The sequence below is a fragment of the Canis lupus genome, chromosome 5 (assembly GCF_003254725.2).
Source record: "Canis lupus dingo isolate Sandy chromosome 5, ASM325472v2, whole genome shotgun sequence".
Lineage (NCBI taxonomy): Eukaryota > Metazoa > Chordata > Mammalia > Carnivora > Canidae > Canis > Canis lupus.
Genome location: NC_064247.1, coordinates 56716976 through 56744732, shown reverse-complemented (window position 1 = coordinate 56744732; position 27757 = coordinate 56716976). Strand labels below are relative to the sequence as shown.

Genomic DNA, 27757 nt, shown 5'->3' with positions numbered 1-27757 from the left:
GCCATGAGATACACATTGTGAGGTATCCTGTCAAGAGTTTTTATTGGATTCTGATAAAAAGACCCCAACTCCAATGGATGGAGGGCCACATCCCTTGGGTAAGGGAAACCCCACCACACACCAGAAGTTCCTGGCCAATGGGTCTGGGGTCTTGCAGGCACTCGCACCAATTGCTGGCAGCTAGTTCTTACCCCTGGGTGCATCACAGTCAGATGTGTGCAGGGCTTCTCCCTCTCCCTAGTTCAGGGAGTGGGGGCAGACTGGGAGAAGCAGCTCCCACCCAGCAGTACAATGACGTGCTCTGCACAACCCTCACTTGCTGGGTAAGACTAGGGCAAGGTCAGGCCCCTACCCATGCCCCGACCTCCCTCACCTAGGCCCCTACCCATGCCCCGACCTCCCTCACCTAGGCCCCTCTGGTCACAGATGTAGCAGCCAGGAGAGCTTAGCCAGCACCTGAGAACCGGCAGTGCCAACTTCACCACTGTTCCTAGGCATGGGTCTGGCTTGGAAACATATCTCCCAGTAGCGTCCTGGGGTCAGGGGATGGCCCCAGCCTGGCTCTCTCCAGCAAGCACCACAGTCTGGAGGACAGAGGAGCCAACCCCACCACAAAGACGCCACAGCTGCCGCTGGTCCCAAGCAGAGGCCTTTAATGCTGTCCTGGCCCTGACTGGAGGAGTATTTAAAAATGCTGAGGTGGGCGGCTGTGTAGGCCGATCACCATGAGATGTGGGCATCTTGGTGCTTCTTCCTGGTAAAGCCATCTGGGTACTCAGGCCCAGCTCATTCAGCCTGTGTACTTGGGATCAGGAACTGGGCACCCTCAGGTCTGGTCCCCTCAGCCTTCAACCACTGCATCTTCTGCTGGTGCTGCTGCATGGCATCCTGGACTCGGGCATCCATCATCGCCTCAGTGAGGACCCCATCCTCGGAAGCATATGCCATGGCCTGGCAGGAAAAGAGAGTACTGATGCAGGGCACCCAGAGTGGCCACCTGCAGGGGAAAAGTGTCTCCCAGCCCCAGGCTTTCAGAGCACGCCAGTCACCAGGAACCACCCACCCTGCAGGACAGGGCCAGACCCAGGGATGAGGCAGCCTGCCTTGCCCCACCCATGTGCTTGCCTATGGAGATGCCCTCCAAGACCCTGAAAGACTTCCTGGGGGTGGGGGCAGACTGGGATGTGGAGTCCACCAAGGAGATTGCTAGCCGGTAACTTCCACAGGCCTGTGCTCAGTCTTAGGAAGGGACTGGCCCCCCAGCAGAACACACACATGCCAACATGCCAAAAGCACATGCTTTGCTTCCCCGTGTGCAGGTGTGTCCACACATACACGCGTGCTTACAAGTGAATCCACAGCCCAGGGCAGCCACCATCCTTGCAATGCCTGTGGCTTTGCCCACATCCCCCGTTGGCACCAGTGCTATGTTCTCACATCTCTGAATTTCTCAATGACTTTCTAAAAACAGAAAGCTTCCAGCTGTCAGGAAGCAGTTCAGCACCCCCACCGTAGACCCGAAAGGCCTCTACTTCAGAGACCAAAGCTCCCCTCAGGCCAGGGCATAGATAACAGAACCACCACATACCACTGAGGGGCAGGTCCATTTTGATACTGAGGGGAGGGCAGGGCCCCTAGGAAGAGAGCTCCCTGGGAGCCCCCAGCAATTCCAGCTTGGTCAGAATATCCCACCAGGCTCCACTGCCCCTGATCACTGGGCACCCAAAGCACCTGGAAGCTTCCCTGGTGGGAGGTACAGGGAGTCAGGAGCCCCTTTGAGAAGGCATGTCTGCCCAAGGAGGCCAGGATCCCTACTGGGGGATGGCTGAACTTAGTACCATAGAGAAACCTGGGGGGCACCACCCTCAACAGGTCACATCCCTGTGATGTTGTACAGATGTCATGCGTCTCCTGTCAGGATGTGACCAGAAGGGTACCTCATCTCTGGGATCTTCTCCCAAAACCTACAATCTCAGTCTAACTGTGAGAAAAACATCAGGACAATCTCTTTAACACCTACCTGATCAGCACTCCTCAAAACTGCCAGGATCATCAAAAACAAGAGTCATCTAAGGAACTGTCATAGCCCAGAGGAGCTGAAGCAGACATGGCAACTGAATAACATGGGAGACCTTGGAGGGGATCAGGAAAAGATTAAGTCTGAGGTGGAGTCTACAGTGACATGGCCAATGTGCATCATGAAAGAAGTCTCGGCATGGGGGTGGGGGAGGCTCCATGTCATCCTTGCAACTTTCCCGTGAGCCTGAGATTATTGAGACGTAGGAAACTGCGTTAAAAACAACAAAAAAACCCAGCAAACTCTGGACTCGATGGGCTCACCAATGAATTCTGTCAACACTTACAAACATTGATCCTCCTCGAACTCTGCCAAAATATTGATGAGGAAGGAACACTTCCTAACTCATTCTGAGCCCAGCATAACTTTGATATTAAAATCAGACAAAAACGCCCAATAAAACTACTGAGCAATACCCTCTATGAACAATGATGCAAAATTCTTCAATAAAATACTTGCAAACCAAATCAGTAGCACAGTGAGGGAATTCTACCCAATGGCCAGGTGGGATTTACTCCTGGAAAGCACGATCATGGAGCACAGGAAAATTAATCAACATGACGTACCATGTTAACAGAATGAAGAACAAAAACTATACGATCATTTCAATTGATGCAGAGAATGAATTTGACAAAATTCAACACTCTTTCTTGGTGAAAACATTTAATAAACTAGGAATAGAGGAAATTTTTCTTAACTTTCTAAAGGTCATATATGAAGAATCCACACAGCAAACACATTAACAATGTGAAAGCCTGAGAGCAGTTCCTCTCAGGTCAGGAACAAGTCACGCACGGATGCCCACTCTCACCACTTCTATTCAACATAGTACTAGAAATCCTAGGCAGAGCAATTACGCAAGAAAAAGAAATAAAAGGGATCCAGATTGGCAGGGGAGAAGTAAAATTATGTTTCCAGATGATATAATTTTATATGTAGTAAACCCTAAAGATTCTCCCCAAAAGTTAAAACTAATAAATTAAGGTCACTCATTGAGTGAAGTGTCTGACTCTTGATCTCAGCTCAGGTCCTGATCTCAGGGCATGAAGCCCACTTCAAAATTTTAAAAATTAAAAGATATCAAAAAATAAAATAAAATAAAATAAAAATTAAAAGATATCAAAATTAGATACCAAATTAGATATGCACATTCATATGTTGGAAGACTTAAACTTGTTATGTCCAAGTGATCTACAGATTCACCGCAATCCTTATCAAAAATCTCAATGACCTTTTTACAGAAATAGTAATTAAAAAAAAAAAAAAATCCATCCTAAAGGGCAGCGCGGGTGGGGCAGTGGTTTAGCACTGCCTTCAGCCCAGGGCTTGATCCTGGAGAACAGGGATCCCTGCGTGGAGCCTGCTTCTCCCTCTGCCTGTGTCTCTGCCTCTCTGTGTGTGTGTCTGTCATGAATAAATAAATAAAATCTTTTTTAAAAAAGAAATCCATTGTAAAAATCATATAGAATTCTTTTATATGAATTTGGCTTCTTAAGGGAGGCCAAATAACCAAAACAGTCTCGGGTAAGATTTTCAGGTTTCATATTTCCTGATTTTAAAATTGACTACAAATCAGTGTGGTATTGGCATGACAGTGATACAGACCAGTGGAGCAGAATGGAGAGCCCAGAAACCCTCACATGTATGGTCAGATGACTTCCAAGAAGGATGCCAAGACCATTCAAAGGGAAGAGGACAGTCTTTTCAACCAATGTACGCGGAACACTGGATATCCACATGCAAAAGAATGATGGTGAACCCCTACCTCACACCACATACAAAACTGAACTAAACATAAATCACACCAAGGACGCCTGGGTGGCTCAGTGGTTGAACATCTGCCTTTGGTTTAGGGAGTAATCCCAAATTCCCGGGATCGGGTCCCGCATCAGGCTCCTTGCATGGAGCATATTTCTCCTCACTCTGCCTGTGTCTCTGCTTCTCTTTCTGTGTTTCTCATGAATAAATAAAATCTTAAAAAAACCAAAAAACCAAAAAAACCATGAACCACCTAGTTGTAAGACCTCAAATTATAAAGCTACTAGAAGAAAATGCAGAGGAAACTTCCAAACATTGGATTTAGTGATGATTTCTTGGCTATGACACTGAAAGCACAGATGAGAAACAAAACAAATTGAACTATTAGCAAAATAAAAATCTTTTGTGTACCAAAATCTTAAAAAAAAGGGGGGGGGAGGCCACTCAGCTGGCTCAATCAGTAGAGTATATGACTCTTTATCTCTGGATGGTGAGTCTGAGCCCCATGTTGGGTATAGATTACTTAAAAATAAAATCTTAAACCTTTTGTGCATCAAAGGACACTATCAACAAAATAAAGAGTGAAGGGTAGCCCCAGTGGTGCAGCGGTTTAGCACCGCCTACGGCTGGGGGTGTGATCCTGGAGACCCAGGATCAGGTCCCACGTCGGGCTCCCTACATGGAGTCTGCTTCTCCCTCTGCCTGTGTCTCTGCCTCTCTCTCTCTGTGTCTCTATGAATAAATAAATTAAAAAATCTTAAAAAAAAAAAAAAGAGTGAAAAGCAACCCATTGAAGGGCAGAAAATTTCTATAAATCACCTATCTGATTAAAGGTTAGTATCCACTATACATAAAGAACTCCTAGGACGCCTGGGTGGCTCAGCAGTTAGGCATCTGCCTTCAGCTCAGGGTGTGATCCTAGAGTTCTGGGGTTGAATCTCACATCGGGCTCCCTGCATGGAGCCTGCTTCTTCCTCTGCCTGTCTCTCTCTCTGTCTCTCATGAATAAAAAAAATCTTAAAAAACAAAAAGAAAACAAACCCTCCTAAAGTTCAACAAAAAATAACCCTATTCATAAATGGGCTAAGGACATGGATAGACATTCCTGTAATAAAATATACATGCTGAGGGGGTCCTGTGTGGCTCAGGCACCTTCAGCTCAGGTCATGATCCCAGAATCCTGGTATTGAGCCCAGTGTCCCATTCCCTGCTTAGCAGGAAGCCTGCTTCTCCCTCTCTGCCCACTCATGCTCTCTCTCAAATAAATAAATCATCTTTATTAAAAAAACACAAAAAACATAGCACATGGCCAGAAAGCACACGAGATATCCATGTCAATAATCATCAGAGAAACGCAACTCAAATTGCAATGATACATCACTTCACATCCACAAAGATGTCTGTTTTTCAAAAAAACCAGAAGATAACAAATGTTGGTGAGAGGGGTGAGAAACCACCTTGTGTGCACTTCTGCTGAGAATGTAAAGTGGTGTAACCACTGTGGGAAATGGCATGGCAGCTCCTCAAACATTAAAAATAGTACCTTCAGGGATCCCTGGGTGGCGCAGCGGTTTGGCGCCTGCCTTTGGCCCAGGGCGTGATCCTGGAGACCCGGGATCTAATCCCACATCGGGCTCCCGGTGCATGGAGCCTGCTTCTCCCTCTGCCTGTGTCTCTGCCTCTCTCTCTCTCTCTCTCTCTCTCTGTGACTATCATAAATAAATAAAAATTAAAAAAAAAAAAAAATAGTACCTTCACTTGAGTATATACTCAAAAGGAATGAAGAGTGCAGTGTCAGATACCTGTACACCCACGTTCACACCAGCATTATTCACAATGGCCACTCAAAGGTCCATCTCAATGGATGAATGGATTAATGAAATACATCCACAAGGGACTACAATTCCTCCTTAAAAGGGAAGAAAATGTTGACACGTGCTACAAGACAGATGGACCTGAGGACATTATGCTTAGTGAAATCAGTCACAAAAGGACAAATACTGCAGGGTTCCACTCATATGCATTGCCTAGAGGAATTACATTCACAGAAAGTGGATGTGTGGGTGCAAAGGACCAGGGAGGGGGATGGGGATTAGTGTTTAACAGAGTGGCATCTCAGCTTGGGAAGATGTTCTGGAGACAGATGGTGGTGATGGTTCCACAGCAACAGGAATGCGCTTAAAGCCAAGTATGTACCTTAAAACGGTTAAAATGATAAATTTCCTTTAAAGAATAACAACACAGTGAATTCCCACAACAGAGTGGTTAAGAGGCAGCATGAACTCCACAGATAAAACCATCATACAAGCAGCAGGGACTTTAGAGTGAGTACGTGAAGGGACCCCCAAGCAGTCTAGCCCAGGAGGAGGGGCAGAGCAGGCAGGAGCAAGCCCAACCATCAGCACTACGCCCGAGGGCACAAGAGCATGTGAGCACACTCCTCTTGAGCCAGGGGTACACAACACACTGTGGTACCTCCTCTCTGTCCCTCACTCTCCTCTCCCGTGAGCATGATAGGATGATCTGACATGTCTTGGGCTGAGCTCACTGGTCAATGACTGGATACACCCTGGTGGAGGACTGGACCTCCCAGGGAAAGCATCCCAGGGGCTCTGGGAATCTATCCACTGCCTCCCACACTTGTGTGGCATCTGACAGTAAACAGCTCTCTATCCACCAGGCTTGTTGCAACCAGCTGACATGTGATGTGGACAGAAAGGAGGTATGCTGGTTCATGGTGGAAACACTGAGAAGCAGGGATGGTTTGCTGTCAGGGCCTGAATGTGTCCCTAAATTCATACAGTGAAGCCTTTATCCCCTAGTGCAGCTGTATTTAGAGTTGGAGTGTCTAAGGAAGTGATTAATGTTCAAGGAGGTCATGAGAGTGGGGCCCTGATCCTATGGGACAAGTGTCCTTAAACACCAGAGCTCTCTCTGCCACATGACGAGGACAAAGCCAAAAAACAACCATCTGAAAGGCAGGAAGGGGGCCACCCTGGCTGACACCCTGATCTGGGACTTCCTACCTTCGGAACCTTCGAAGGAAAGGAAAGTCTATGGTTAGTGACCCTGGGCTGCAGTACTATTAGAGCAGTGCAAGCTGACAGGTGTCCTATCCTATACCCTGTTGGTTGTGGAAACAGAGCCACCCTCATGAGAAGTGGATCCTGAAGAACGACAGCTTGGAGCAGAGCACTCAGCAGATCCATGCAGGGAGAACTCAGTCTGGAGCTGTCACAGCAGCACAACCCAGCTCTCTCAGACTAACACAGTCCCTATGTACCCAAGCTACCATGTTCGAATCAAAGTAGGTATCTAATTAACAAAATAGATGTTCACTTAAAAGCACTGTTGTATTTCTAATGTTTGGATTGTCATGTAGCCTCAGACAGATCTGAGCACAGACCCCACAGAGGAAGCGATGTCAGCACAAAACTAAGGGATGGTCAGAGACAGGAGCCAGTCAGCACCCTGCACCTATAGGGCTTTTCACTCCTCAGCGATCACCAATCTGCAAATGCTTTCTGGATGGCTGCACTGAGGACTCCTGGGGATCAGCTGGCTTTTCTGCCCTGGGAGTACAGGGGGTGGGGCGGGGAGACTGTGGACATTTCAGGAGCAAACAGTGGGTGCTGGGAATGACAAGAACTACCCTAGGCTGTGTGCCCTTGGGCCACAGAACAAGGATAAAGTCAACTCGTGTGATCCATGCTACCCTCAGGACACCACAATAAACTACATGGAGCAGACAATCCTCAACACTCATGGTCTCCATCTGGAGAATTGCTGGGAAGGAGATGCCTGACCCCTTATCAGATCAGATTCACTCATTCTTCCTCATCTCACTTGCCCTCTGAGGAGCCAGATAGCTCACAGGATGCCCTATGTGCCCCCCATGGTCCCTTAACCCCCACTAACTATAGAATTACCTGTCCCAAATGTGCTAGGACCCAGCTTGGAACAGACTCCAGTGGTTACTGAGACATCAAGGCCTATGGAACACTGATGCCCATATGGACACTTGGTTCATTCCCAGGGAACACACATGATTTCAGAGAAGCCCCACCTGATTTGGACTAAAACCACAATGAGGGCAGCCTGGGTGGCTTAGTGGTTTAGCGCTGCCTTTGGCCCAGGGCATGATCCTGGAGACCCGAGATCAAGTCCCATGTCCGGCTCCCTGCATGGAGCCTGCTTCTCTCTCTGCCTGTGTCTCTGCCTCTCTCTTTCTCTCTCTCTCTGTGTGTCTCTCAGGAGTAAATAAATAAAATCTTTAAAATAAATGAATAAATGAATGAATGAATGAGTAAATAAATAAACCCACAATGACAATGAGTAGGCCATAATACATAAAGCCAGTGATACCTCTCCACACCTTCCCTGCAGTGGAGGCAGAAACAGGTGGTGGCTGGAAAGTAGGGCAGGGCATCACATCTGTGTACAGAAAATCCTTCCAACAGAAACACCTCGGGGGAGGCAGGGGTCGGCACCAGCCATCTTCATGTGACTATTTCCCAATGGGCCAAGCTCGCAGCTGTAAGGCAAGTGTCCCCTGCTCACCTGCCATGCCACAGCAAGCTGGGAGATCTCCCGGCCCGACATGCCCTCTGTCAGCTGTGCAATCTCGGAGCACTTCTTCCCGTAGTCAAACTGAGCGAGCTTCAAGCGCCTGGGAAGGAGGAATTCCCACATGATGCTCTGGGTGCCTGAGGGACTCAGGGCAAGATTGGAGGTCGAGGAGGGCCCCTTGGTTCCTACATGAAAGGACAAGTGGGGTATCTGCCAGTGACAGCAACCCCAACTGAATGCCCCAATTTTTAAAGAGCCAAACTCTGCCCTAATATCTGCTCTTGATGCCTGGTCTGCCTTTTTTTACCCCGCTGGGCACCTCTCTTCTTTCTGGGCTATGTGCAGAAAGCAGTGCATGATGCACTGTCGGGGCAGGAACCACGTCCTTCTCACTCAGACCTCCTGCAGGGCCCATACAGCACAGCAGCTGCAGAAATCCTGTCCAGCGTGAGCTGCTAATAAACAAGTGGGAAATCAAAGGAAAGGTGACACGTCCAGGTTAGAGTGCTGTTTCACATCTCTTGTTCGTGTGCTGACCCCTCCCCAATCAGGTCTGGCTGAAGACCCAGGAGAATGGGTCAAACACTCACAGAAAAAAAGATCTCAGAAAGTCAGACCACATTTGATATTTGGGCTGCAGTCAGGCTAGAATGAACCACTGGAACAGTGAGGAGTACTGGGGCCACCCGGGTGCAAAGGAGAGAGGCCCAGATAGTGGAACGCAAGGGCTCAGGCAGCAGAGGGACAGTAGGAGCTGGCAGGCAAAGCCCGTCCTAGAACAGAAGACGGCTCTCACTGCCACCAGCGACAGGAGGGATTCAGGTCAGTGCTGCTTTGAGATCTGGCTCCCTGGAGATGGTTAAAAATAGGCCATCGCCTATTTGGAGCACTGTGGACAGAGTGATGAGTGAGGGTGGCGCGGACAGAATGTGGAGGGCTCCCCCATTGCCTGGTGACTTCCGCAGAACTGAGGCCTTGCAGTGTGCTGGCAAGGTGCCTGAGACTCCCGGGAGTCAGGGTGAGTAGTGAACAACGGTAAGTCCACCTCCAAGACTGCCCAATCAGCCCCGAAGTGAACAAAGCTCGGCCAATGTCTGGCAACTGCCATGCCGGTCCCTTCACTCTCCAGGGCTTGACTGCAGCCTAGATTCCTCAAAAGCCGCAAACTGTTAAGAAATCCTTCATGTGAGACAAAAGGATGGAGATGCTGGTTTGTTGACAGTGGAAGACTAAGTCAAAAACCCAGCAAAAAGCAGGATAGAGGCATGGGGTCCAGCAGGTGAACACACCTGAACCCAATGTGAAACCACAGGCTTAGGACTGGGGTGTAGCACCTGAGCCAGGAGCTGGTGGGGTGCCAAGGGCCCCACAGCACTTGGGCCATCAGGACACTTACTGCTTTCCTTCTGTGGCTGGCTTCAGAACATACTTGTCAAAATACATCCTCACCAGGCGCTCCCGCTCCTCCCGCCCGGGCAGGTCAAAGCGGACCATCTCGTCAATGCGGTCGTTGACAGCCCAGTCAAACTGCTCGGGTTGGTTGCTGGCCAGGACCAGCATGAACCTGAAGCCAGCAGACAGCAGGGGTTAAGGGGCTGCTCAAGCTGGGCACTTGCCCCCAGAGTAGGGGCCTCTCAAACCCACATAGAACAATTTTCTAGCAGAATCTATCTGGTAGCTTTTAACCCAGAAAATGTCAGGAAGGCCCAGCATTGTCCAGCCACCCATCCCTCCCTCCCACACTTCTCTGCGGACCAACAGTCCAGCCTGATGTGGTGGCCACATAAGCTGTGCTATGCACAGGAGGAACAGGGAACCCATGGTCTGAGACAGACCTCTGCCCCTCCCCAACCTAATCTACAGGGTCTGGGGTTTTGCTAATTGAGCAGAAGCGCCAACTCAGCAGGAATCTGGACCAGACTTCCAAGGGGTCTGAGCAGGGGCGGGGAGTCTCTGCTGGCAGCAGCTGTGGCAGGGAAGGGGGACACATATGACTTGGTGGCTGCACAGCTGAGCAGCAAGGATAGGTGTGCCCCTGCGTGACCAGTGGGCACAGTACTAGAAGGCCCTCAATGATCCAGGAGAGCAATAATAGAGGATTTGTGAGCCCTTTACTGGAGCAACCAATGTCCCAGGGGACCTGGCCGTGGGGTGACCATCCCAATAGCCCATCGCTGGAGGGCAGCCAGAAACACCAAGTACAGTGACCTGTGGGTGAGGACTTGCCACCAGGCTGTCCTGAGACTCCCCCAGCATGTTTTCTCAGGGGTCTCCACAAAGTACCCCTTCACCCCGACTAGCCCTTCCCATCACCCTTGGGGCCCGGCCTATTCCAGTTCTGCCCCCAGCAGGCACGTGAGCTCAAATGGAACCTCAGTTTCCCTCTAGGAAGGGGCTCCGCACCGGCGGGTGGCCCTCACTTGCTGCTGTGCTGCCCCGTCCGGTGCAGGAATGCATTCAGGGTGGCCCTGAGATCCTCACTTATCTTCTCCTGCAGAGAAAGTTCTGGTGTCAGGGGGAAGGCAGCCAAGGGAAGTTGAAGGCTCCACTCCAACCCTCTGGGAGCCACACACAACAAGGTCTCCATGAAACTTAACTCCAGGGAAAACTCTAAAAATGCCACAGGATCAACTCCTGTTTCTCAGACCAAATTTATGAAGAAAGCGTGGCTGAGGAGCAGGTTTGGGTGAGACTCTATTGTGAGCGACCAGCAATCTCCCTGTAAAGTGCCAATGCAGCCACTGAACACACCACTCCTGATCGCTCACCTATGCCAGCCAGGCCCAGCAGGCCAGAAAGAAGCTTCCAGAATACTTACAGTCGCTCGCTTCCTGAGGAAGGCATCGGCTTCATCCACGAAGAGCAGGAGGCTGTGAAAGAGAAAAGACCAAATGAGAAGTAGGTGAGGGCCACCCAATGCACACTAAGGTGCTGAGCACACAGCAACTGAACTCAGTTTCAGGAACCCAAAGCACCTGCTAACCTCAGTGGTGGTAGGGACCCCAGGCCCGAGAGGGGTATGCCCAGTGCCAGTATTGTGGGAAAGCAACTGGTTCATACTAAACATCCTAATTTGGCAGTAAATTATTGTGACTTCAATGTGTCAATGTCAGAGGCAGGAAGAGGCCTGTGATAAGCACAAGCCACCAGGAATCCATCCTTGGGGTGAACTTCTCCCTCAGATTCTATCCCAGAGCGTTCCAGTCTTGTGTGCAACCATGTAGTTGGGCTGCAGGGAAAGTCACTGACCTCCCCTACCCCCTACCCCGACAGCTAGAGCTCAGTGGCCACTAGAAATCTGGACTGTATGCGCATGCTTGGGGGTAGCCATCCCAGGAGGGGCCCAGCTCACCCTCGCCGGCTGGTGCTGGCCCAGTCGAAGACCTTGTGCATGGCAGTCACGCCGTCCCGCCCCATCGGGGCCACATCCCCGCCTGTCATGATGGCGTAGTCCATGCCTGAATGCAGCGCCAGTTTCTGGGGGGGGCGGGGGGGGGGGCAGGCGGCGCGGGCAGAGGGCAAAGCGTGTTTACTCCCCTACCCTTCACAGCCCGTGTAGACTGAGCTTAGCCCCACTACCAGCTGCTGCTAGGGGTCCCCCTTGACTGGAGAGCTGGCCCCCCACATGAGCCCTGATTCCCAGCGCCGTATCCCTACAAGCCCCAGCTGCAGCCCCTGCCCATGGCAACCCATCCCGCTGTGTGGCCAAGTGCCCCCACCTTGGCGAACAGTGTCTTGCCGGTGCCAGGAGGCCCATATGCCAGAATATTCCTGTATAGGCTCCTGTTTTTCATGGTGTTCCTCGTTGCTATGGCGATATCCCGCACGCGTGCTTCCAGGCTGGGCTGCCAGGGCACATGGCAGTTTGAGGGACGCTCTGTTGCCAGGATGCTCCTCCTGAGCATCTGGACCAACCCCAAGAGGCAGCTTACCCCAGGTTGGGCCTCAGGCAGCAAATTCTACTTTAGGAATAAGAAGCAGCCCCATCCTATAGAAAAGCTCCCCCAGCGGAAGGGCACCTCCCACCCCAATGCTCCTGACAGCCCCCAGAAGGGTAGTACCACTTACACTGAGGACGACGCCCTCTAGTGCGTCCTGAGGCTTACTGAGGAGCCGCCTGCTGACCTACAGACAGAAAGGAGGAACATGGACACAGGCTCATCTGCAGAGCCTATCAAACAGGAATGGAGTGCCGGGCACAACCAGACCACCGCATGGAAACAACTGCCGTGGCGATCACACTCCAGGCCGCACAGGACTGGGCCCTGCTCCCGCTCTAGAAGGGTCACACAGGGCTGGCTGTGGCACTGGGCTAGACGATTTACAGAGAGAGCACACGAGAGCGCCACAGCACAGAGCCCAACTCGGTGCCTGATCCCACGACAGTGAGATCACGACCTGAGCTGCAATCAAGAGCCAAATACTAAAGTGACAGAGCCACCCAGGAGGCCCTTCAGATTCTTTACTGATCTTGGGATAACTGGGTGGTGCAGTCGGGTAGTGCCTGCCTTCAGCTCAGGTCATGATTCTGGGGTCCTGGGATCAAGCCCCACATCAGGCTTCCTGCTTGGCAAGGAGTCTGCTCCTCCCCCCTGCTTGTGCTCTCTAATAAATAAAATCTTACAAGAAAAAAAAAATTCTTTACTGATCTTTATTTTTCCAATTATCCACAAGCACAAGTGATTGCTTTGGAGATGCAGCCACAGCCCATGGATGGACATGGAGTGACAACTGGAGTGACATGAAGCTGGGCAGGAAGCCTGGCTCTCCTAGAGGAGGAGAGCAGACACCATACTACTTCCAGCAACTTCTCTCACAGGAGCCCCAGGAGGACAGGCACATCAACAGATCCAGAGGCAACGGAGTGGACTAGGCTGAGGGTCTCTGCACTGCAAATGTGCACAGGCTCCCAGGACAACATCAAGGAGTAAAAAGCCACAACCAAATCCAATGAGCCAGAGAGAATAGACAGTATTTGGATGAAGAGGGGAAAGTGAAAATACATGTTCACAACTTGGCTGAAATGTCGGAAGGAACTGGGCAGGACATGCCACTCCAGTGAGGACTGAGCCCACAATTACCTGCACAGGGTGTCTCAGAGCCTCCAGCACCGTGATACGAGACGTCTCTCGCACCAGGGACGGCTTCCCCAGCCGGGCTTCAATGTACCGTCCAGCAACAGATGTGGCATTCTTAGCAGAGTAGACTCCGAGGGCCAGCAGTGTCAGCCCAGCCACCTGGAGCGGGGCAGCAGGAAGGTGAATGCCTTCCACCCATCCTGTGCCACACTGTTTAGTAGTCGGCACTGGGCCCTCACCTCATCCCATCCCATGAGAGGTGGTGACAAGGCTGACACAGGAGCATCCCAGCTGGTGCTCGATGTCATATGATTGCAGACATTTCCAGACAGGCGACCTATCAAAAAGCTTACCATAACCACTCTTTCTCAGAAAGCTACTGGAGGATGCACTCCAGCTATACTAGGGAAGCTTCCAGGCGACAAGAGCCTCAGCTGTAGACAGAGATCCTGAGGCTCATGGGGGACAGACCAAACACGGGGGCAGGGGTGGGGAGCACAATCACAGGGCACATGACCAACAGTAAGAAGAGGTTTCTGGAAAGTACACCAACACTTAGAAACTCAACCGAAACATCTTCCCTCCAAGACAACCTGGCCACTGCAGGGGAAAACAACGACTCTTAAACCACACACACAAGGTTCCAGGAGACCAGATGGCGATCACAGTGACAGAAACAAGGGCCCAAAGGGACTGTGATGGGGGAGGTGGGACTGCACCCGCCCCAAAGTAGCCATCAGCTTCCGAATCTGACATTGCCCAGCATTCTCCAGCGACCACCCCTCTACCCATCTCACTGGGAAGGTTGATGATTGACTTAGGAGCAGCTTATCAAACAGGAAGAATGGCCAAGAGGCATTTTCCCCCTCAGCCAGTCCTGTGTCCGGAATCCCTGCTGGTTTTGTCAGGGGGCAGGCCGGGACTGCTAGCCCACAACACCGCCCTGGGCAGGCAGGGATTCCAAACTGAAGATGGACATTAGAGACTCAACTAGCAAACACAGATGTTTACAACAGCTGGAAAGCACTAAAGAGATCTGAGTACACGGGGTACCACAAGACTAGTCGGAATGCTCTTAATTCACCTTAAAACACTTGAGGGGGCGGGGGGCCAGGTGGGGGGGGCAGTCAGTTGAGTGTCTTGACTCTGGTTTTGGCTCAGATCATGACCTCTCAGTAATGGAATTGGGTCCTGCATCCAGCTCTGAGCTCAGTGTGGACTCTGCCCAGATTCTCTCCCCTTCTACCTCTCCCCACTGCTCACACGTACGTCTCCATTTTTCACACTAAAATAAATAAACTCTTAATAAAATAAAAAATAAAACACTTCAGGGAAAAATGAGTAGTAAAATGGACACCCCAGAAAGGTGACCCCCACTGGAGGCAGGGGATGATGGATGTGGGTCACTGGAAGTTTTCTTTAAAAAGTTAAAATAGAGTTCCTTTTAGAGACACTGTGGCAAAGCCAAAAGTAGGAAAAAGTGGTGTCACCTGGTGTCAGGACCCCAGGATATAAAGGTTCAGCTACCCCCAAGGTCAAGTCCACCCAGGGCTCCTCTCACTGTCTCCTGTGCCTCAGCCAGTTCACACATCTCTCTCTGTGACCCTTTGTCACAGAGAGAGATGCTACAATAGGATGCTACTCTGACCATGCAGCAGTGGGCACTGGGGAGGGTGTGCACCTTCACAGCCCAGACACAGTGAGATGCCTACAGGTGCCTCCCAGAAAGGCCAACCTGCCTCTCCTATCAAAACAGAGGGAGGGCACCCGGCTGGCTGAATAGGAAAAGCATGTGACTCAATCTTGGGGTCGTGAGTTAAGCTGCACGTTGGATGTAGAACTTATTTAAAAAAAAAGAATGGAGGGATGCCTGGGTGGCTCAGCGGTTGAGCGTCTGCCTTCAGCCCAGGGCATGATCCTGGAGTCCCAAGATTGAGTCCCACATTGGGCTCTCTGCATGGAGTCTGCTGCTCTCTCTGCCTGTGTCTCTCATGAATAAATATTAAAAAAAAAAAAAAAGAGGGATCCCTGGGTGGCGCAGCGGTTTAGCGCCTGCCTTTGGCCCAGAGCGCGATCCTGGAGACCCGGGATTGAATCCCATGTTGGGCTCCCGGTGCATGGAGCCTGCTTCTCCCTCTGCCTGTGTCTCTGCCTCTCCCTCTCTTTGTGTGACTATCATAAATAAATAAAAATTAATTTGAAAAAAAAAAAAAAGAATGGAGAGGAAGCAGCATGGCAGCTCACCCAGATGTAAAGCCACACAGCTTAAAGAAAAAAAAAAAAAAAAAAAAAAAGCCACACAGCTCCTTCCTCAGAACTTCTTGCCACTTTGCTGGGTCTCTGCCTAAACTGGCCCTAAGGGCCTCTGACCACCCACACATAACCTCCTTCAGCCCTGCATGATGCAGGGTCATGAGAAAGACATCAGACATGTGAGTAGATGGTGAAAAGCCACTGCTTATTTACCAAAACTACAGTAACAAGACCTGAGTTCTTCCTGCAGGTTCATTAGCCTCTTCCTTCCCTGCAACACTCACAATCCAGTGGCCAATTTCAGACATAAGCTGGGAAGCAAGCCCCTGAGGTTTAGAACATCTTTATCTGTGGCTTTCAACTGCGAGCCTCCACATCCACATAGAGGCCACTGCAGGGCTGAGCACAGCTCAGAGTGGTGGCCAGGTCTCCTGTGTACAGGCCATGCCCTCCATCACTCAAAGCTAAACTTCTTTCTGAAGTTTCTGAAGCTTCTTTCTTCTTTTTCTGAATAAATGAATTCCACAGTTAAACGAAAGCCAGTAGTTCCTTCAAACAATGAACAGGTCAGCATACTGACTGCACCAATTTTATCATGTACAGCTCTCTTTGTCAATACTGACAGGCACTGACATTTAGATTCCAGACTCTGTGTCACCTGGCACAGCACCTGCGACAATGTGCAAGTGCCAGAGTCCCAAAGAAGAGATGGGCAAGGAGGAGGGTCAGGAGGGAGGTAAGCATGCAGGTAAGGCACCAAGGCTTGAGGTAGGAGCTTGGACACAGTGCAGCCAAGCCCACACCAGCTCTGTCCACAAGGTTTGGATGTGTATCCCTACCCAGATCTGTGCTAGAATGAATGCTGGGTGTCCCTCCTGCATGAACCCTGCTCTGAGCCAAGGGCACCCAAGGCAGACAGGAGGAAAGCCCATTTTCTTCATCTGAACACGAGGCTGCAGTCCTAGCAGCTCCCTGTGCAATGAATGGAAGGATATGGTCAGACCCCCAAGCCAGCACCTACCTCCAGGCAGCCCTGTTCTGAAGCCAGAGCAACTGCCCCGCTTACCCAGCCCCAACAGGCCTCAGGCTGCACTACCCACGGAGCCTACACCCACATTTAGCAGGATCCCCACTACCAACCAGGTGTTACTCAAAAGATGTTTGGGAAGAGTGTGATGGGTGCCCTTGTTCACCCCAAGTCACTGGCTGAGTCAGAGGACTCCAGGGTCCATTTTAAGAACCAGTAAAAAAAAAAAAAAAAAAAAAAAGAACCAGCAGTCAGGTGTGCCTGGGTGACTCCATCAATGAAGCATCTGCCTTCAGCTAGGGTCATGATCCTGCGGTCCTGGGATGGAGCCCCAGGTCAGGCTCCCTGCTCAGCAGGGGGTCTGCTTACCCCCCCACCTCGTGTGTACACATCCTAACAAATAAATAAAATCTTAAAACAAAAAAAATCCCAGCATTCTCACTAGCTGCAGGTTTCCTCGCTAACCTTCCCTAGATAGTCCAGACCCTGCTTTCCTCGAGCCACAAACTGACCTCATCTATCACCCCTCACTGTCTCCAGAATGATGCTGGAACTCCGTACAAAGCAAGGCACTTGCAGAAACCACCTCAAAGGTCAGAAGGCCAGGAACGCAGATGCTCAGGACACTCACGGTCAGCATGGTTACTTGCCTCACCCCTTGCTAAGACATCAGTACCATGTGAGCAGGCACCCAGTCACACTGTGCAGCCTAGACGGGTTGGTACAATGCTGGCATGCAGAAGTACTTACAGAATTGGGGGGCTTTTTAGGAACCAGTCCTAGCCAATGCCCTTCCCTCTGCCTTGAGTGCTAAAGAGCTGCATGGCACAGAACATGTGCCTGGAGTCCTACAGCCTTGTTGGCTGCCTTCTGCTTCCCACCAGAGGGTGGGAACCCTCACAGGCACATGGTTTAAAGGGGGTTCACTGCCACATCTCTGGGACCCCCTGGAGTTTTAGCTGGGCCTCATACCTGAGGCCACCAGGTAGATTTCCAGTTACACCTTCTAAAGGGCAACCCTTTTTAGGAAGAGGGAAACTGAAACTCTAGCACCTCCTCCCACATCATCCAGCCCCTCTACCAGCACATCTGCTGCCAGTGTCAACACTGACTTGTTCACGTGCCCTCCACCCAGAGGCTGCACCACATCCTGTTTTCACCAGAGGGGAGCGAGAAGGAACAACGGCAGCACATGCTTACACCTTGGACCTGCTTGGCACACTTCCCACCACTGAGTACCAGGCACTTTTCAGTGCTGGCAGGAGGGAGGGACATGACCCACCGGAGACCCCGACATAGGCCACAAGCAGGAATATGTGGCAGGGATGTTTACCGTGGCTGTCACTTTGTCCCAGTCTGTCACGAAGGTACGGAATCCTTCACCAAACAGGGTGCCAGCTGTCCTGTAGAGGAAGCAGCAATGTGACCAGGGAAGAATGGATCTAGGCAGTTGGCTGGAGAAAGGGCCAGGGCTTTGAAGGTCAGCCCTGAAGGTGAGCACATGGGAGCACCTGTTGAGGCTGCCTCCTGACACAGGTGAAGGGCCAGAAGACATCTGCGACAGGACTCTGCCAGGGGCCCACTGGGGATTGGGCCTCACCTGATGGACTCCAGGATGGTCTGGCGGTGCTCAGCAGCCTTCAAGCGTATCTGCTCACGAATAATGTCCGCGTTCTCACGCTCAGCCTTGGCCCGTGCCCGAGCCTCGGCCTCCACGCGAAGCATTTCATTCTTGTGGCGCAATTCCATCTCCCGTTCCACTGTGGCTGCCCAGGGAAACAACAGGAAGATGGTGTTCAGCCCAGGGTCCCTAATCCCTTCCAGTGAGGCCCCGGCAACTGTTCTCACAGGAGGGAGGCAACACATGGCAGACCCTGTGGGAACACCTAGCCTGCCTAGGTCTCTGCTACAAAGTCCCAACTGAAGGACATGGAGCCCCTAGGAGACCCCATCGGGAGCATTTGGAATGTTGCTTGCCTACAGCCTGCTTTCCCTAGAAGCCTTTCTCGAGCCCAGGTCAGCTCCAAGGACACAGCCACCCAAACCCCAGGCAGAAATGACAACTCTACCTCTCCTCATGGCCTCCTGCTTCTGCACCGACTCCTCCTGCTTCCGTAAATTCTCCTCATTGAGAAGTTGCTGAGAAGCAGCCACAGAGGAAAGGGAAAAGTTTTCAAAATTATGAAACAATCAGGAGCACCTGGGTGGCTCAGTCTTCTGAGTGTCAGACTCATGGGATTGAGCTGCATGTCGGGCTCTGTGCTCAACAGGGAGACTGCCTGAATCTCACTCCTCTTCCATCTGTGCCTCCTCCTTGCTTATGCACATTCTCTCTCTCAAGAATAAATAAATACCATTTAAAAAATATTATGAAAGATCAACAATCTAAGAGAGGAGATACTCCAACCTGTGGGGAAGCCTCTGTTCCCCTGAGAACTTCTCTGAGAATGACGCCCCAGGGCCTACACACACTATAGCCCTCTACAAGCAAGTTTGAATCTCACCTAGGACATGTGCACATGTGCATGAAGTGGGGGGCGGTGGCACAGGAGCTCATGCTCTAGCAAAGTTCTGCCACAGGGCAGACCTCTGGGCATCCCCAGTCCAGTCTTCATTTTTTTTTTTTTATATTTTATTTATTCATGAGAGACACAGAGAGAGAGGCAGAGACACAGGCAGAGGGAGAAGCAGACTCCATGCAGGGAGCCTAATGTGGGACTTGATCCTGGGACTCCAGGATCACACCCTGGGCCGAAGGCATGCACTAAACCGCTGAGCCCCCAGTCTAGTCTTCAAAACACTGTCTTTCCCCTATTAGGTTTACTTTTCTTTTTTTTTGAAAAAATTTTTTATTTAAATTGTAGTTAACACAGAGTGCAATATTGGTTTCAGGAGTAGAATTGAGTGGTTCATCACTTACAACACCCAGTGCCCATCCCATCATGTGCCCTCCTGAATGCTCATCCCCCTCTGCCCCTCCCCTCTTCCCATCCAACAAATCTATTTGTTTGTTCTCTGTTAAGAATTTTTTATGGTTTGTTTCCCTCCATCCTTTGTTCTCCCCCCTTCCCCCATGTTCACCTGTTTTGTTTCTTAAATTACACATATGGGTGAAATCCTTCGATATTTGTCTTTCTGTGACTGACTTGGCATAACATTCTCTAGCTTCCAACCATGTTGTAGAAAATGGTAAGATTTCATTCTTTCAGATAACCCAAGTTTCCCTGGGAAATTTAAAAGCTGTAATGCCGTAACGGGTACAGATGTTTGGAAACCACCTTACCATGAACATGTCACAGCCAGGTTTCCAGATTCTCACCCAGAACCCTCAGCACAGCCAGAGCCTGGGGGCCGGTGTGTTGTGTGTGTAAAAGCATGCACATGCACGCTTTCCTGGGACCCAGCACTAACGGTTGGTAAAACAACTCTGAATTCTGGCCTACCCGCTGCCCCAAAAGATGCCTGTGCTCTCAGGGAAGACAGAGGCAGCACCCCTTCCATGCAAGTGTGCTAAGCTCACCTGTTGCTTCAACTGGTCGTCATAGCGCTGCCGGGCCAGCTTGTCTTGGTACTGGGCTCTCTAGGGAGGAAGAGGGCAGTGTGAATATGGCTCAGCTGGAAAAACTGGTGTATGGCCTGAAACCAGCATAAGAATCCAGACTTTACTGGGTGTTGGCCTCAGAGAAGCCACCCACCTCCACCTGCTGTTAACGAACACACTTGGGACTCGTGTGCTCCCCATCATACTGAGCACTGACGGATCCATGGGTTTTTGAGGTTTGCACAAGGTCATCCCAGAGCCTCAACGAGGCAGTAACTGACCCAGACTGAACGTTAGGACCCTGGTGTGCCCCCAAAGTGCTCCACCCTGGCCCCCCTGTGCCCATGTGATCCTTACAGCCTGGTGTTGCCGTGTCTCCTCACTCAGAGTCTTCCTCCTTTCCTCAGCCTGCACGCGGATCTGCTCACTCTTCAGCTGCTCCACAGCAGCCTCGTATTCCTATAGAATATACCAGCTGCTGCAAGCCTAGAGACTGTTGGGGCCTCCTCCTCAGGGCTCTGAGCTCAGGGCTCACACTGCCTCAACAACCCTCTCCCCTGTGGGCTCCAAAGGGGCTGGACAGGAGCAGGCGGTGTGTCCAGAAGACATAGCCTGGACCAGCACCCTACGTATCTGCTGGCCACTTGGGCACCAAGCCCCAGGATGACCCAGACCCACAGGTAGGGAAGCACCAGGGAACCAGACAGGGTGGGCCCCCAAGGAGCGAGACAGTATCCTGGGAAGTCTGTCACTCCCTTCCCCAACACTGCTTCCACAGTGCCTTATATAATGTGCTCACTTTTTAATTATGCTTTACAACAGCCAATGGTGGAGGGCAGAGCCTGTGCCTTTTTTATGCTTGCTACATGCTCAGCATAAAGGTCCTGCCGGATGCAGAGAAACCAGGTCAGAATCTCCCTTGGGGAGACCAGATGGTCCTCACCTACAACAGCCCTTCCAGGTAGTTCTGCTACTGTACTCGGGCCACAAATCCACTGTCTTTGACCTCCTCCTATTTCCTTCTTAACCATAAGCAAGAAAGCAAATTTGAGAAAGGAGAGGTCTGAAGCACCCACCCTGTGCCTACTGCCTACGTGCACATCTCTTTCCAGGTCCTTCCTCTGCCGCAGGGATGAGGCTGACCACTGCCAGCACCACACCCACTACTTACCTTTAGCTTGGACTGTTGCTCCAGCTGCAATGTCTGCTCCTGCATCTGTGCAAGACTCAGTGCCTCCTTAGCATGTCCTGTAGGGAAGAGGAAGAGAGCAGGTGTCAGGACACTGGGGCACCAGGCAAGCATTCATGCGTGCCAAGGGGCTTTCAGGGAGACCACAGCTAATCTCAACCACAAAACACATGTTCCCACTCTCATTCCTAGGCCAGATCTTGTTTGGTGACCCCACCCTCCAAAGACCACAGCCCCTTCTCGTCACCTATGTCTGCCCCACCCCCAACAGAAAATCCCACATACAAGACCTTATCCTCCCCGCCCCCCCCCCCCCCCCCCCCCCGTAGCTGTCACATCCTGGAGAGCTATCAGAAAGGCTATCCCATGCTAGTTGAGAGTAGGATGGTCAACATGGCAGTCATTTCCCAATTAAACAAAAAACAATGGGTGGCTACAGTACCATATTTTTCGTGGTAGGCCCATTTCTTTTAAGTCTCTAGTATCTATTATTATTATTACTCTTAAAGTTATATTTATTTATTCCCAAGAGACAGAGAGAGGCAGAGACACAGGCAGAGGCAGAGGCAGAGGGAGAAGCAGGCTCCATGCAGGGAGCCCAATGCAGGACTCGATTCCGGGTCTCCAGGATTACACCCTAGACTGAAGGCAGACACTTAACCGCTGAACCAACCAGGCGTCCCTCCAATACCTATTATTAATCTGCTATCAAACATACACAGGTAACACAAAGGATTAGGAATAAACAATTATGTTAGAAATAAGCCAACGCACAGAGTGATGGCTCTTCACAGACTTCGTGTTATAAACACATATGTTATAAATATCTTTTTTGTGTATTTTATTCATAAGGCGTAATTCATATCCATCAATACTTGGCTATTCTGGAAAAAAACTAATTTCTGGTGCTCTCCTTGCCAAAAAAGCCTGTGCACCCAGCTTCTTAAATATTTCAGTGATGACACAGTTCTCCCCCATATATAAGGTTTCACCATAAAAAAATGTTCTAATACATAACAGCATGGAAAGAAGGTAGGGAACCTCTGTGAACCCAGTTCCCTGACACTACAACGTACATAGCTTTCTCCCTTTGCGGACCTCACATCTATCCTTCAACCTCGGTGTCATGGTCTGTGTTACTTTTCGAAGCCTTCAAACCCAGTACCCAACACGCCCAAGCTGCAGCAAACACATCAGTAATTAGAGCATGACTTCTGTGTGTAGTTCTATAAGCAACCCACACATCGAAATGGACGTGGAAGTCACGGTGTTCAGTCTGTTAGGGAAGGCAGTATGGCGAGAACATATTGCCTAACCCTGGGAAGTACCTTCAGAGCCAGTCCAGACTGGGCTGACACAGCCTCCACAACTCACCTCAAGGCTCTTCCCTAGGGCCCTGGTGATCAGGGGTGCAGGACACCTGAGGACCTGCCCCCAAGGAGAGGCAGCACAAAGGCACCAGGTCCCATACCCTGCACTGTAAATCTGGGAAGCCACAAAGCCAAAGCTTGAACAGACTTTAGGAGCCCCTTTAACATAAATGACACTTGACCAGGAGGGAGTGAGACCAACAACAGTGCTCATCTGGATGCAGCATAGAGGAGCGTGGGTGCCACAGATCAACAATGCTGAGATTAGGTCCTAGCTGCCCTTTGTACTCACAGCATGACCTTCGGCCAGTCAGGTTAACCTCACCTGAAAACAGAGATCTCTCAGCCACTGACTGTCAAAAGAGGGAAACAAAAGAGCAGGTAACCTCAGCACAGTGCCTGGCATCCACATGCCCCACTAAGCACAAGCTACAATTTCAACACTACCGATGATCATTTACCGCCTTGAAATCATCCTGTAACAGGAGTGGTGCATTCCAAAGCATTAGTTTAGTACCCACTACAGGCAAAGTGCTCTTTTACACAACCACCTTCATAGGGTTATACCTGGAGCACTCAGGTAAGCCTAGAGACTAGAGAATGAAGAAGCATCAGGCTGGGCCCAAAGGACAGAGCAAGTGGTCATACCGCAGGAGCAGCTGAGGACATCTTAGTTTGCTTGGAGACAGTAGTAAGGTCAAATGAACAGCCTGGGCCTAACCAGGCAGGCACTGCTGCCTATGAGCTGAGCATGCCACAAAGACGGGTTTGCAGAGGGGTTGTTGAGTAAAGGGGCATGAGGCGGCACCCTGGGAAGAAGTGTTTGGGGACAGAAGGAGGTGATACGTCAGGGTAAAACCTCTCCCACTGGCTAGCAGTTAGGCCAGGAAGATGGCAGGAACAAAAATGAAGGAGGGAGCACCCAGCTGACGGAGTTGGTGGAGCGTGTGACTCTTGATCTCAGGGCTGGGAGTTTGAGCTCCACATTGGGTGTAAAAATTACTTAAAAATTTTAAAAAATAAAATGAAGTAGGGCCCACACTTAGAATAGAACTCCTAGATGTAGAGACTGATGGGGGACCATCACTTCCAGACACTGGCCCCTGGGGACTCTGCAGAAGATGCTGCTTGGTGGAGAAATGAAGGCGTGGTCATGGGAGAGCAAAAGCCAAGGCCCTGAGGACCAGGTGGAGTATATTGTGGGGGAGGAGCTCTGTGGCTATTCAGAGACATAATTCCATGAGGAAGGGTCCCTACGTACCCCCTCTTAGACACACTCAAGGCTATTCACCAAAGCCCATATAATTACATGTGTTTGGAGATAGTAGGATTCAGCTTCCAAGAAAGAGAGAACTTTGAAATTCTATGCACGACTGAGTGGAAGAAATGTCCCAAGAGCTGGGCAGAAAGATTTGCCCCAACTAAACCTCTGACAAGAAATTGAGTCATGTGTCAAAAATCTGTCATCTGGGCAGCACGGGTGGCTCAGCGGTTTAGCACTGCATCCGTCCAGGGCGTGATCCTGGAGACCCAGGATCAAGTCCTATGTCAGGCTCCCTGCATGGAGCCTGCTTCTCCCTCTGCCTGTGTCTCTGCCTCTCTCTCTCTCTGGGTGTCTCTCATGAATAAATAAATAAAACCTTAATAAAAAAAAGAAAATCCTGGGGATCCCTGGGTGGCGCAGTGGTTTGGCGCCTGCCTTTGGCCCAGGGCGCGATCCTGGAGACCCGGGATCGAATCCCACATCGGGCTTCCGGTGCATGGAGCCTGCTTCTCCCTCTGCCTATGTCTCTGCCTCTCTCTTTCTCTCTCTGTGACTATCATAAATAAATAAAAATTAAAATAAAAAAAAAAAAAACACTTGACTTTAAAAAAAAAAAAGAAAAGAAAATCCTGTCATTATCTGAGGTGCCCTGATGCCCAGCCCAACCAGGGTTTCTCAAACTACCCTGGTAACTGAAATTACCTTGCAAACTCAATACACGTGGTTTGGGACCAGTGGTGTTCCAGCTAGGCCTAAGGAAGCAGGCTGTCCTAGGCCCAACCCAAACGTAAATGTTTTTAATGTTCCTCCGGGGATCCTTGCACGAGGGTGTTCTCACAGCCCTGGGGAAGTGCAGGGACTGAACCACGAAGTGCCAAGCCTCCCCCTCCTCAGACTTCTGTTTAGACCTGTTTACAACGTGACTTCTCCATACAACCTCGGAAAAAAAGACTACCTCCGTTCAAACAAAAGTTTGAGAACTACTGTGTTCTTCCGATCAATATTTATTCTGCACCTTCTGTATCCTAGGTCCTCACACCCTTACCCTACAGCCTAAATCAAAAATCGTTAAGCCAATGTGATAAAAGAGAGTGGGGAAGAAAAGACGTGAGTTTAGTGAAGGTCCAGCAGATAACGGTGCCTCAAAGGCCTGGGTCAGGAAGGCCATCAGGTGGGGCCGGAACAGACTGATCTGGTGGTTTTACAGACCCCACCTATCGGAACGCTAATGCTTTCCAACGAGCACACATCTGCTTTATTTTCCATAAAACCAGTGGCCCTCAACTGCGGGTCCCTTCTCAAGGGGAAAACTGCTAACAACACTGCACTCGGCTCCCAGAGTTGGCCGGGCTTCGGCCACGTGGCTGCAGCTCCCCTGGTCGACAGTAACTGAGGAACTCCAGCCCGAGCACCTGCCACCTGCGACCTCTCAAAGTTCGTCTGCACCAGCTTCCTCACCAAAGGACGCGTCGCAACTGGGAAGGTGCTGGTACCCCACCCTCCCCGCACGCACGGCGGCTTCAGCCACCAGGCTGATTCCCGCAGAGCGGTGTCCCCACCGGGCAGGTGCGGCGGACACAGCTGCGCACCTCTCCTGCGCCCAGGGACCCGGCACGCCCGGCGCTCGGAAGGCTGGCCCCCCGCCCCCGCCGCTGCACTTACTCGAGTGCTCCAGCTCCCGCGCCGCCTTGGCCGCACGTTCCAGGCCCGTGGGGTCAAAGTTGCTCCATTTGTCCTTGGGAGCCGGCCGGTCCCCCCCGCCGCGGTCTCCGCCGCCCTCGGCCCCGGGCTGAGCGGGCGGCAGGGACAGCGGCGGCCCCGCGCCCTCGCCCTTGGGGCCCTTGATCCCGAAGAGCCAAGACATGGCGCGCGAGAGCCGCCCGGCACGGTCGCCGCGGGGAGCTCTGGCGGAGCTGAAGCGTGCGGGTCCGGGCAACCTCCACGCGGAGCGAGCCGGTGGTCAGAGGGCCTGCGCAGGCGCAAGGACGCCCCTTTCTCCCAGGCGACGGAAGCGCAAGAGGGCCACGTATGGTGCGGCGTTCCGATTAGCCGCCGCTCCGCGACGTCACCAGCCGCGTCGCCACGATTGCCCAGACTGGCCCTGGGGGCGGGCCGTCGAGGGGCGGGGCGAATCGCCCCGTTACGGGGACCGATCAGGGACAAAGTCGGTTGGTGGACGCACGTGTCCTGCTGCTGTAGGCCTCCGCGCTACCCCAATGGAGCGGGGGCGGAGAGACCGGTGCCCGGGAGCCGGAGCGGGGTTCGCGTGGTCCGGGCAACGCGGCGTAGGGAGAGCCTGCGGAAAGCGGCGGTCGGGCGGAAGCCGGTGGGGCCCCAGGCGGCGGAAGACAAGCTCCTTAAGGGGCCTCCGCAGAGCTCCATCCTCAGTGCGCCTGCGATCTTCGTGCCGCAACAGGGTGGGTGAGGATGGGATGGATACGGATCTCAAGCCCAGGAGTCCCACGACACGGCGCCCTCCGCGGAGGTGGAGCCTCCGAGGCTGCGTGCCGGCCCCGCCCGGGAGTCCGAGGGCCGGGGCCGGGGCCGGGGGAGGGTGGACGGAGAAGGCGCTGCTTCGACTTAGCAAAGTTCGCTTCTGGGGCCAACATCTGAGTTGCCCTTTTCGTCTCCTTGACGGGCCGGTGAAGTCCCAGAATGAGGGGGAACCTCCCCCCCACACACACACACACTAGATTGGAGAGTTTCTTTCTAATTAAGATTTTATTTGTTCATGAGACACACACACACAGAGAGGCAGAGACACAGGCAGAGGGAGAAGCAGGCTCCATGCACCGGGAGCCCGACGTGGGACTCGATCCTGGGTCTCCTGGATCACGCCCTGGGCTGAAGGCGGCGCTAAACCGCTGAGCCACCCGGGCTACCAGATTGGAGAATTTTGAGCCTGGGTGAAAATATGGGGAAAATTGGGAAGCCTGGGTGGCTCAGCGGATGAGCCTCTGACTTTGGCCCAGGGCGTGACCCTGGAGTCCCGGGATCGAGTCCCACATCGGGCTTCCTGCTTCTCCCTCTGCCTATGTCTCTTTTTTTTAACTTTATCATTTTTATTTTTTAAAGATTTTTATTTACTTATTCATAGAGACAGAGAGAGAGAGAGAGGCAGAGACTCAGGCAGAGGGAGAAGCAGGCTCCATGCAGAGAGCCCGACGTGGGACTCGATCCAGGGTCTCCAGGATCAAGCCCTGGGCTGCAGGCGGCGCTAAACTGCTGCGCCACCAGGGCTGCCCTGTCTATGTCTGTCTCTCTCTCTCTCTCTCTGTCTCTGCCCCCCCCCCAGCCCCCGTGTCTTTCCCCTCAAAGAAAAGGAGGGGAAAATTAAAGATAATTCTGTGATCTTTCACCCACCCACATAGAGAAGGCTAGATGAGTTTCCCAGCCAGATGCCCTCCCTGTCCAACAGCAGTGGACCGGCCACCAGCTGCACCTCCCACAGCACCCCATAGAGGCTCTGCTGGAACGAGAAGAGGAAGTGGGTAAAAGGCATCCACTCTGCTCCGTCCAGCCCAGGCCAGCATTTGGCAAGCTTGTGTACTTTTATATAAAAAGGAATGGCTTTGAGAATAGTCTTGCATTTAAAAACCAGTTTCAAAAAAATAAAATCAGTTTCATTTAA

At 51.6% G+C, this 27757-nt stretch overlaps 1 protein-coding gene and 1 long non-coding RNA gene across 5 annotated transcripts; one reads left to right on the top strand and one right to left on the bottom strand.

Annotated features, from left to right (window-relative positions):
* Positions 1-15: 15 nt before the first annotated feature.
* On the bottom strand, positions 16-26115 carry LOC112647000 (ATPase family AAA domain containing 3A). Of its 4 annotated transcripts, XR_004815629.2 has the most exons (17): positions 25789-26112; positions 21475-21551; positions 20661-20762; positions 20283-20342; positions 18832-18901; positions 18363-18528; positions 18096-18165; positions 13486-13641; positions 12473-12529; positions 12124-12249; positions 11757-11881; positions 11223-11274; positions 10825-10895; positions 9801-9968; positions 8396-8504; positions 407-951; positions 16-373 (listed from the first exon to the last, which is right to left on the bottom strand). XR_004815629.2 is itself a non-coding variant. In XM_035715951.2 (16 exons), exons 1-16 carry the CDS (start codon positions 25988-25990, stop codon positions 787-789), a joined length of 1776 nt encoding a protein of 591 aa, XP_035571844.1. In that variant the 5' UTR covers positions 25991-26112; the 3' UTR covers positions 16-786. The 4 variants fall into 4 exon arrangements, 3 of the variants coding, with proteins under 3 accessions (XP_035571844.1, XP_048966438.1, XP_048966437.1); XM_035715951.2 differs by having other exon boundaries at positions 16-951; XM_049110480.1 differs by lacking the exons at positions 16-373; positions 407-951 and adding an exon at positions 2021-2132 and having other exon boundaries at positions 25789-26115.
* LOC112647005 (uncharacterized) lies at positions 26104-27757 on the top strand. Its single transcript, XR_003128032.3, has 2 exons — positions 26104-26543; positions 27498-27757. It is a non-coding gene; the product is annotated as an uncharacterized LOC112647005 (long non-coding RNA).